The 12,045-nt window shown below is 37.5% G+C and overlaps 1 protein-coding gene across 3 annotated transcripts in view; it reads left to right on the forward strand.

Annotated features, from left to right (window-relative positions):
- The window catches only part of ASH1L (ASH1 like histone lysine methyltransferase), a 228,554-nt gene that overhangs the window by 186,709 nt on the left and 29,800 nt on the right, over positions 1–12,045 (forward strand). For all 3 annotated transcript variants that reach the window (XM_045816450.1, XM_045816452.1, XM_045816451.1), the window contains 4 exons: positions 2,155–2,200; positions 2,310–2,418; positions 8,298–8,504; positions 8,623–8,769. In XM_045816450.1, coding sequence (XP_045672406.1) covers positions 2,155–2,200; positions 2,310–2,418; positions 8,298–8,504; positions 8,623–8,769 — 509 coding nt within the window. The remainder of the gene's footprint in view (positions 1–2,154; positions 2,201–2,309; positions 2,419–8,297; positions 8,505–8,622; positions 8,770–12,045) is intronic.

Genomic DNA, 12,045 nt, shown 5'->3' on the forward strand with positions numbered 1-12,045 from the left:
AGAGCAGAGAGCTGTGGGACCAGGCATGTAAGGCATCCAGGGGTGCATAAGGCATCCGGGGCACACAAGACCGCAGTGAGTGGACCCTGAGTGTGCAGGCAGCAGCTGGAAGACCCTGGCCAGACCCAGTGAAGTGGCAATTGCAAAGCAAGGCAGTGCGCTCAACCCAGGACCACAGCACTGGGAAATAGAGTCTGGGGACACTTACTGAGGAAACCTGTGGGAGTTGAGGCGCACGGAGAGACACCCAGCATCACAGGGGAGGTTCTTGGAGGGTCCCACAGCATGCACAAGCCCACCCACACGGAAATTGGCACCAGAGGGGGCCAGTTTGCTTGGGGGAAGCAGCAGAGGGGACTGAGGTCACTAGGAGAATGGAGCAACCGCCATTGTTCCCTCTCAACCCTACCCCCACATACAACATCACAACCCAGCAACTGGGGTGCCCAGCTCTGGTGAACACCTAAGGCTCTGCCCCTTACTGTAACAGGTACGACCAGACCAAAAAGAGAGAGAGAGAGAGAGAGAGAGAGAGAGAGAGAGAGAGAGAGAGAGAGAGAGAAGGAGATGGCTCAAACAGAAGAACAAATCAAAGCCCCAGAACCCATCCTTTTGAGCGACCAAGAGATAGCTAACCTATCAGATTCACAGTTCAAAACACTGGTGATCAGGATGCTCACAGAATTGGTTGATTTTGGTCGCAAATTAGATGAACAAATGCACTCTACAATAAGAGAAATGAAGGAAAATGCACAGGGAACCAATAGTGATGGGAAGCAAACTGGGACTCACAACAATAGAGTGGACCAGAAGGAAGAAAGAAACAACCAAACAGGAAAGAATGGAGAAATAAGAATTCAAAAAAAATGAGAAGCTTAGGAACCTCCAGGACATCTTTAAACGTTCCAACATCCGAATTATAGGGGTACCAGAAGGAGAAGAGGAAGAGTCAAATTGAAAACTTATTTGAACAAATAATAAAGGAGAACTTCCCCAATCTGTCAAAGGAAATAGACTTCCAGGAAGTCCAGGAAGCTCAGAGAGTCCCAAAGAAGTTGAACCCAAGGAGGAACACACCAAGGCACACCATAATTACATTACCCAAGATTAAAGATAAGGAGAGAATCCTAAAAGCAGCAAGACAAAAGGAGACAGATACCTACAAAGGAGTTCCCATCAGACTGTCAGCTGATTTCTCAAAAGAGACCTTCCAGGCAAGAAGGGGCTGGAAAGAAGTATTCCAAGTCATGAAAGGCAAGGACCTATATCCCAGATTGCTCTACCCAGCAAAGCTTTGATTTAGAATGGAAGGGCAGATAAAGCACTTCTCAGATAAGGTCAAGTTCAAGGAGTTCATCATCACCAAGCCCTTATTTTATGAAATGTTAATGGGACTTATCTAAGAAAAGAAGATTAAAAAAAACATGTATAGTAAAATGACAGCAAACTCACAATTATTGACAACCACACCTAAAACAAAACCAAAGGAAACTAAGCAAACAACTAGAACAGGAACAGAACCACAGAAATGGAGATCACATGGAGGGTTAGCATCAGGGGAGTGGGAGGAGGAGAGAATAGGAAAAGGTACAGAGAATAAGTAGCATAGATGGTAGGTAGAAATAGACAGGAGCCGGGCACAAATAGTATGGGAAATGTAGAAGCTGAAGAACTTATGACACATGGACATGAACTAAAGGAGGGGAATGTGGGTGAGAAAGGGTGTACAGGGTGGAAGGGAGTGAAGGGGGGAAATGGGACAACTGTAATAGCATAATCAATAAAATATATATAAAAAAGAAAATGAAGAAGAAAGGGTAAGATATCACACTTTCTACATTTTATTAAAGGCTTGTGTCAGTCAAAATAAGAAAAAAGATGCACTTTCTTTAAACCCTTTTATACTTATATCTCTTTGTTGAACCAACTTCTCTTTTACCCTGCCTGATCTAGTAAGTCACCTTTTATTTTGGAGTAAAAAGTGATCATACCAAGGGTTTTCCTCAAATGTTTCTAGACCAGAAAGTCTTGTAAATATTTCTATATGGGCAGAGCACATGGACAATGTTTTTACTCTGTTTTCCTGAGTAATGCTGCTGTCTGGCATTTGAAGTTAAATGCTATATCAAGATTTTTCTTTTTTTCTTTTTCTAGCTGTACAAAAAGCCCGATGTCCCACTATATAAAAAAATCCGTTCAAGTGAGTAATTTGGAAGCTATCTTTTCTGCCTCCATACCATCAATCTTCCTTAATGTGGTGTTTAAAAAATTACCCTGTATGTTCACAGTGTTCTTTACTGTCTTTCAAGATGTCTACGTTGATGTCAAACCCCTTTCTGGTTACGAGGCTACCACCTGTAACTGTAAGAAACCAGATGATGACACCAGGAAAGGCTGTGTGGATGACTGCCTCAATAGGTACTATACTAAACTTATTGCTCTAAAAGGATAGGCTTTAAGATCTATAAGGTACTTCAATTAAAAAGACTCTTTGATTTTTCCCCAAGAAGTTACACAAAGATGTATAAAACATAATTGATGGGCTGTTTTAGTTTCCTCAGGCTACTACAACAAAATATCATAAACTGGGTAGCTTAAAAAACAGAAATTTATTTCCCACAGTTCAGGAGGGTGTGAAGTCCAAGGTTAAGATGTCAGTAGATTCAGTGTCTGGTGAGGACCCATTTCCTGGTGTGTATGTAGATGACTGCCTTCTCCCTACATACTTAAATGGCCTTTCCTCAGTGCATGCTCATGGACAGAGTGCCTTCTTACAGGCGCTCTAATCCATCATGAGATTCCCACCTTCATGACCTTCTATAAACCTGTTTTCCTCCCAAAGGCACTACTTGCAAATACCATCGTATTGGAGCAAGGGATTCAATTATGAATTTTGGGGACACATGAAAACTCAGCTCATACATAGGATGAACAGAGTAACAGAAAAAGAATCTTACATACCCAGATGTAAATCATCTTCTTATTTTGAGGCCTTAGAAAAGTTACTTAACCCCTCTAATAAAAATAATAACCTTTTTATCAGGGAGTTGTGAAGATTATATGAGACAATGTTCATAAAATATTAAGCACAGTTATAGAAACCTTTCCAGGTCTCAATATATGGTAGCCATAGTGAGAGAGTAAAGCATGATGATGGCAGTAAAAAAGAAGAATGGCATGGTATATTTGGGGGAACGGGAGGGAGGGTTAATTAACCATCAGTATATAGCAGATACACATGAGAATTGAGACAGTGATATCAATGGGAGATGGTAATGTTATTGTCAAAGATAGTGTGAAATATGACTGGTTTGGAGATAAAAATGAGATTTTCATTTTGGACCATTGAGTTTAAAATAACAATGCGATTTCAAAAGGAAATGTATAATAGAGCCAAAAGAGTGAATATAATAGTTTGTTGGGTTTAGTAACATAAGCCAATTTATAGCAAAAAAAAACAACAAAATTCACATCAGTACTTCCTGTTCTAACCCTGGCTGGTATGCCTCAGTGGATTGAGCACATGCTTGTAAACAAAAAGGTGGCTGGTTCATTTCCTGGTCAGGGCACTTACCTGGATTGTGGGCCTGTTCCCCAGTTGGGAGCATGCAAGACGCAATCAGTAGATGCTTCTCTCTCACATCAGTGTTTCTTTACTTCTTTCTCCCTCTCTTCCCCTCTCTCTGAAATAAATAATTAAAATCTTTAACAAAAATACTTCCTGTTCTGTGTAGTTTTCCTCAACAAAGGCAACTGCTTTCTTGGTCACTAGACAACTGTCCTCATGGCTGTAGGAATCAGTGCTTCAGTAACTCACTCTTCAACACACCAGTTGGGAAATTGTACCTTATCTACATCCCTATAAATTTATATCTTGAATATACATATAGTTTTACATCGTAATAGCTGGTGGTATAGATATCTGTGTTTTTTGCACTTATTTTTTCACATGCAGATACTTTGTATGTACATTTTTATGTATCAGTTTCAGTATGGTATACAAGTTAATCATTTTTAGGAGCTTCGTTATCTTCCATTAGTTTGATATGCCATAGTTTGCCATTATCCTGTTGTTCATCATTCAAGTTATTTCCAATATTTTTTTAGAAGTTAAGTATTGTTTTTTTTTTTTTTAAGATTTTATTTATTTATTTTTAGAGAGGGAAGGGAGGTGGGGAGAGAGAGAGAGGGAGAGGGAGGGAGAGGGAGGGAGAGAGAGGGGGGAGAGGGAGAGGGAGAGAGAGGGAGAGAGGGGGGAGGGAGGGAGGGGAGGGGAGGGGAGGGGGAGGGAGGGGGAGGGGAGGGGAGGGGGAGAGAGATATCAATGTGCGGTTGCTGGGGGTTCTGGCCTGCAACCCAGGAATGTACCCTGGCTGGGAATCGAACCTGGGACACTTTGGTTCCCAGCCCACGCTCAATCCACTGAGCTACGCCAGCCAGGGCTATTTCCAATATTTGCTTACTAAAAATAGCACTACTGTGAAATTTTCCTGTAGAGGCTTCTTTTTAACCCTTAGAGTGCATGCATTCTCAGAATAAGAATTACCTGTATGAACTGTATGAACAACATTTATGTAATTCTTATTACATACACTATTTATTATTTTTGGTATCACCACCAATGTATGTATTAATATACTAATTTCCCCATACTTCTACCTTATTTAGATATTGACACCTAACTTGATTTGTTTAATATTTGGAAGTAGTATATTTCCTTAAAGGCTGTTTAAATGTGTGTTTCTTTGTATGATGACATTATTATGTTTTTTGTTTGGTTGGTTTTATTGTGTTTTTTTAATATGATACTTTATTGTCCATGAAATTACCATAATGTAGCTGCTGTTTCATTGGTTAGTTCCTGTCTTTCTCAAATACTTCCATCAAGTGGGTGATAGTTTTACATTTTATAGATGTAGGAACCTTAGAATTTGAATGGTAAATTGTTCCACATTACATAGCACTTAAGTAACAGAGACAGAATATGAACCCACTTTTATGTGATTCAAAGAAAGCCATGTTCTTCACACTATACTACACATTGCTTATTGTATGATTCTTTTAATCAGTTAAAAGTCAAAATTTATATATTTACCTTTACATAATTTACACTAGTTGTCTTACAACATTTTTGTTAGTATGTGTGACCTTCCCATTGTGTTACCTTTCTTTAACAAAAAAATACTCCTAAGCAAGATAAAACAAACATTCAGATACAATGCTTCCAACTCTATATCATGAGAATATGATCATTACATAGTCATGCATCTAATGAGTGACGTATAGTGAATGTGATACATGCATAAATACCTAAGAAAAATTAAAATGTTATTCAGTGGATGCTCCCTCACATATTTAAAAATAACACATATAAAAATTCAGTTAAATGGAACTGCTAAAAAAAGGGCAGCTTTGTTTTTCCTGTCTTTGTATTCAAGGCTCTGTAAATATTTGGGGGTGTAAAGTTAAAGGAAATGCAGGACCCACTTTGATGCCTATGTAAGACTCATATGTAGAATTGTATTCACTTGCAAGTAGATCAAGGAAAACTTGGTTCAGGACTATTTTTAAAAACAAGTAATAAGTTTTTACAATTACTTCAAATAAATACTTTAAAACTTACCATCCTCTCTTCTAACCAGTTTCCAGGAGTCACCAGTATTGTTTATTAATTTGACAATTCTTCCCTGGTGGATTCTTGTTACTGTAAGACAATCATATCAAACCCATTACTGCTCCAGAACATTCTTCATCTCCTAGAGCAAAGTCTTGTAATGTTCATTTCAGTGTGCTTTTTAACCCTATACCTATTTCCTCACAACATGTACAGAGCCCACTCTCTCAGCTCTTCACAAGGATACATGCTGTATAATAAAACTGAACAGTTAGAGAAATATAAAATTACATTCTTTGGTGAGACTTACAGAACCACTTGCACTGATTATTCTCAGAGTCCACAGGCCCTAAACTTACCATCAGGGTCCCTATCTAATTCCCTAATAGATACTGTCTGTCTGTGCTCCTTTGTTGAGTGCAGTTCATTTCCACTTGCTCACCAATAAAAATCTCTAGAAGCCTTTTGCTTCAGAAGAGACCTAGGTCCTCAAATTCTTGGTCCCAAAAAGTAGGGATGATCTACCCTGACTAACCTGGCATGATTCATGGTAGGAATATTCATTTTAGCTAAGTAAAAACTCATCACCACTCACAGAGAATGGTCTGACCTCCATAGTTAGTTACTTCAGTCGCACTAGTACATTTCCCAATGACTGTTTAACCTTAAATTTCACCACGTGAGGGAAAGAGCTTTCCAGTCTAGATCTATATTCAGAAGGGAAAAATACTCTAGCTTCAAGGACATTATCTGGCCAAAGATAATGACAGTTTATATTGCTAAATCAAACTCTTCACATCACAGTTTTGCCATACCTACTTTCAGGTTTTGGTAAATTTACAGTTTTGTTTTTCAGGCAGAATGTATGGAAACATGCTTTACTTTTTATATAAAGAGTTTATCTTGGTTATTTATCAAAACAAATGGAATGTATTTCAAGTGCCTTCAATTCTAAAAAAACACCAATTTTCAGCAACCTCTGAATGATCTGTGGCAGAAATTTTATATTATTTTTTATACTTTTTATTATTTTTTAATCAATTTTTGAAAGAGAGAAACATGGATTTGTTGTTCTACTTGTTTATGCATTCTTTGGTTGATTCTTATATGTGCCCTGACCCGGAATCAAACCCTCAACCTTGGTTATATTGGAATGATGCTATAACCAACTGAGCTACCTAACCAGGACTGTGGCAAAAATTTTTAAAAATTGAAGTCTCTTTTTTTTTCTCTCAACATTGTGTTATATTTATATTTTAGTTCTTTTATCCACCTAAACTGTGTTGTTGCATGTTTTATGAAGTATGGTGAAAATGCAGGTATGTGATATTATAAACAGAATTATAATTGAAACTGTTGAAAATAAATGAGTCTCCTAAAGAAAATCTGATAAAGGGATGTGCTGTGGAAGGTCAACTGGGAAAAAAAAAGGCTTTCTGTATAAATAAAAAGATAGGAGTTGTTACTGAAGGAGAGGTGGGAAATCCATCATCATAAAAAATCAAGAAAACCCACAAAAAGAGGACTTACATTTTCAGGTGGTATGTTCTTGCAGTAGAGAAGTCAGGAAAAGAAAGAATAAAGGTGTTGAATTTGATAGTAAGGCAGTGTCTTTTTCACAAGTTAAGTTGATTGTCTTAAGTTGAAGAATAGTCCAGTGGATATTTTTTCTGCCTACTGTTTGCCCTTTAGATAGGATAATATTTTTTTGAAGAATAAATGTTTCTGAAAGTACTTTTAAATTTAAAGTGTTAAATTTTTTTATGAGATTTGTAAGTTATGATTATAAACATAATATATTTTTTAATAAAGAACTTTTTATAAAAGATTATATAGTTATTTTTAGAGAGGGGAAGGGAGAAAGAGAGGGAGAGAAACATCAGTGTGTGGTTGCCTTTCGCACACCCCCTACTGGGGGCCTGGACTGCAACCCACACATGTGCCCTGACTGGAAATCAAACCAGCAACCCTTCGGTTCGCAGGCTGGAACTCAGTCCACTGAGCCAAACCAATCAAGGCCATAATATAATATTTTGATTTACCATTATGTTCTTGGTCCTCCTTTGTTCATGCTAAAAATAGCCTTACTGGGATTCCAAACTACAACAACACGAAATGACTTCTATTAAAGATCTAGAAATGTAAAAAGGAAAGCAACGAGAGGACATATGCATAACAACTTTCATCTACTGTGTTCAGAAATTTTTACTTTTTTTTTTTAAGATTTTATTTATTTTTAGAAAGAGGGGAAGGGAGGAAGAGAGAAAGAGAAACATCAATGTGCGGCTTATTATAAGTTTTATGTGTATTTTACCATAATTTTTTAAAAATCTAAATGACCATGAGCTACTTGAAAACAAGAGTGCAATGTAATCATCAAATAATTTTCTCTGTGGGTTGCAGTTCATCTATTCTTAGCACAAGGCTAAATAAGATAGTTTTTACCCAGGATGCTAAGTGAACAATTAGTTTAATAATTTATAAGAAGCACTCACTGTTTGCAACTTGACCTGGAAATTTTAATTATTAATTTTTGAAGTTACATATTATTACCTTGTTAACCAATCTAACCTCATTAAACTAAGTTTATGTATTCATTTTAAGAATGCTTATAAAACATAAAATGGGTTTATGAAGGCATATATAATGTTTATTGACATAGAATTATTACTTTTCTTTCTAGAATGATCTTTGCTGAGTGTTCCCCCAACACTTGTCCCTGTGGTGAGCAGTGCTGTAACCAGAGGATACAGAGGCATGAGTGGGTGCAGTGTCTAGAACGATTTCGAGCTGAGGAAAAAGGTTGGGGGATCAGAACTAAAGAACCCCTAAAAGCTGGACAATTCATCATTGAATACCTAGGGGAGGTTGTCAGCGAACAGGAGTTCAGGTAAATGATGATACTCAGAAAATGGTAAAGGTACCAGATTAGAATGAAAAATGGAAGGTTTGGAATTTACTTTCAGTTTAATCATTAAGTGGCTTTCAATCATCTTTCTCCTCTTCAGGAACAGGATGATTGAACAGTATCATAATCACAGTGATCACTATTGTCTGAACCTGGATAGTGGGATGGTGATTGACAGTTACCGCATGGGAAATGAGGCTCGATTCATCAACCACAGCTGTGACCCAAACTGTGAAATGCAGAAATGGTAAGGCAGCAGGGGAAGGTGAAACCAAGAATCCCACAGAGCAGAAGGCATTGAGGGCATCCAGAGATTTCTCTTTCCATAATGTCAGTCAGCTTACACAAATCAGCTCAGGCAATTCCCTACTATACCAGATCCTCCAAACAGAGTATAAGCTTCTGCTGTTTCTTCAGTTCATCTTAACTACTACAAGAAAATTTTATATAAATGTAAATAAATATATATTATATGTGTATATATAATATCTATATATGTATAATATCTAGTATTTACTGACTAAATATGTGTATCTGTGTATAATATTTATGTATAATGTCTAGTATTTATTAACTGCTTACTATGTTCTAGGTACTATGTTACATGGTTCTTCTCATATCAGTTCATTCAGCATATTTATTACATGCCCACTGGGTTTGTCACCATGAGATATAAACCAAATGAAATAGAAATCACTTGAGAAGGAAAAAATTATATCTAAAAAACAATAAATAGGATAGGAAAGGATTCAGAGAAGATGGTAAAGTAGGAAGCACCAGAAATCTCTCTCCCCTTAGAAAACTATACTAGCAAAATCTGTCTGATATAATGATTTTGGAATTCTGGAGTTGGTTGAAGGCTTGCATCTTCCAAAGGAAAGCTTAGATGGTAAACTGCAGTTTGTTTTAGTCAATTTGAGCTTTTAGAATATAGCAGCTACCCATCCCCCACCCTCCCCACAGCCATATGGCAGACAGCTGTACAAGTTGCTGTTCCTAGAACAGCTTGCACATAGCTTGCAGAAGCTTGGGTGGGTGAAAAGGGCACTGTCCTCCAAATATTGGGGATCTGTGCTCTGATTGTTGATTGTTACTCTTGATGAAGTGAAAAATAGGTAGGCAGCCATTTTTGCACCTACCACCACACCTTTCTTGCAAGCCTTCTCCCTCTAGCTGAAGTGATTTCTAGGAGATTTAAAGGACCATTGCCCTTTCTTCCTGCATTCATTTTTTGCTTCTCCTGTGTCAGGAGCCAGACATTAAAGACTAGGACATTTAAAAAACAACTACAGGCCTTGGCTGGCATAGCTCAGTAGATTGAGCGCAGTCTGTGAACCAAAGCATTGCAGGTTTGATTCCCAGTCAGGGCACTTGCCTGGATTGCAGTCCAGGTTCTCAGTGGGGGCCACATGAGAAGCAACCACGCATTGATGTTTCTCTCTCTCTCCCTCCCTTCCCCTTTCTAAAAATAAATTAATAAAATCTTTTTAAAAAACTGCATATATGGGGGAAAATGCAAAGTGCGTATAACCAAGGAAAGTTTAACAAAAGACATAAAAACATACTGAGTTTATACTTCAGTCTATCTTGGCACAGGAGATAGCCTACAACAGTCAAAAAACAATTAAAAAGAACAGCAAACCTGGGTGGGGAAGAAGAATCTCATTCTAGATTTAACCCATTATTATATTAAAAAATTCAGTGTTCAACAAAATCACAAGGAATACAAAGAAACAGAGAAGTATGGCCCATTCAAAGGGAAAAAATATTTTACAGAATCTTTCCCTAAAAAACACTTAATGACAAATACAATCAAACCTCAGTCCTCAACTGTCTCCCATCTCAAATAATTCAGTTCTTGACCATGTTGTTCATGGAAAAATGTCTCAGTTGTCAAATAGAACTTTGGTTCTATTTCTAACAACCTTTTCATGCTGGTTCTGGTATGATCAGTCACCTGTATGATCTGGTTTTTTAATACATCACTTTGCAAACAGTCTTCTGGAACAAATTGAGTTCTAGAACTGAGGTTCCACTATATATTAGAGAAAGACTTATTTTTTTTTAAGATTTTATTTATTTTTTTAGAGAGGGGGGAAGGGAGGGGCAATGAGAGAAACATTGATGTGTGAGAGAAATATTGATCAGGTGCTTCTTGCACACCCCCAGCTGCACCTTGGCTGGCAACCCAGGCATGTACCCTGACCAGAAATTGACCCAGTGACCTTTTGGTTCACAGGCTGGCACTCAGCCCACTAAGCAACATGGTCGAGGCTAGACAAAAACTTTAAAACAACTGACTTAAAGATGCTCAAAGACCTGAAGGAAAATGTGGGAAAATAAAGTGTAAAAACAATTCGTGAACAGAATGAAAATATCAGTGAAGAGATAGCCTAAAAAGAAGTTCTGGAGCTGAAAACTACATTAACTAGAATGTAGAATTCTAGTGAAGAATTCACTAGAGGGATTCAATGGCAGATTTGAGTGGGCAGATGAAAGAATTAGTGAACTTGAAGATAAGACAATGGAAATTATCAATCCTGAGGAACAGAAAGGAAATAGATTAAAGAAAAAACAACAGACCTTCAGTGACCTCTGCAACACCATCAGGCAGACCAATATATGCATCATGGGTAACCCAGAGGAGAACAGAGAGAAAGAAATAGAATATTTAAAGAAGTAATGGTTGAAAACTTCCCAAATTTGATGAAAGACATGAATATAAACATCCAATAAGCTCACCAAACTCCAGCCTGAAGTCAATGACCGGCAAATCTTGAAAGCAGAAAGAGACAAGCAAGTTACCACATATAAGAGAGTCTCAATAAGAAAACTTGTAAATTGCTTATCAGAAACTTTGGAGCCTGAAGACAGTGGCTCATTGTATTCACATTGCTAAAAGAAAATCACTGTCAACCAGGATTCCTATTATCTGGCAAAACTCTTCTTCAAAAGAGAGGATGGCCCTGGCTGATATGGCTCCACTGGTTGGGCATTGTCCCAAAAAGCAATAGGTCACTGGTTCAATTCCTAGTGAGGACACGTGTCTGAGTTCTGGGTTCAGTGCTTATTGGGGCGTATGAGAGGCAACTCATTGATGTTCTCACATTGATGTTTCTGTCCCTCTCTTTTTCATACCTTTACCTTTAACAAATAAATAAACCTTTTTTAAAAAAGAATAAGAAGGACTTAACTTGGGGTGGTGAACATATAATAAAATATAGAGATGATGTATTATAGAATTGTACATCTGAAACCTATGTAATTTTTTAACAGATATCACCCCAATAAAATTCAATTTTAAAAAGAGAGAGAGAGGAAGAAATCAAGATATTCCCAGATAAACAAAAGCTGAGGGAGTTCATGACCACTAGATATGTCCTGCAAGAAATTCTCAAGAAAGCCCTGCAAGGTGAAATGATGAAAGGAGAGTAGATAGTAGTTTCAAGCAAAGTGGAGGAATAAAGATCCCAATAAAGATAAATGTATAGGCAAATGGTTTGTAAGTGTACTTTTTGATTTG

Source organism: Phyllostomus hastatus, unplaced genomic scaffold (assembly GCF_019186645.2).
Source record: "Phyllostomus hastatus isolate PE091 unplaced genomic scaffold, TTU_PhHast_1.1 phas_scaffold_216, whole genome shotgun sequence".
Taxonomy (NCBI): Eukaryota; Metazoa; Chordata; class Mammalia; order Chiroptera; family Phyllostomidae; genus Phyllostomus; species Phyllostomus hastatus.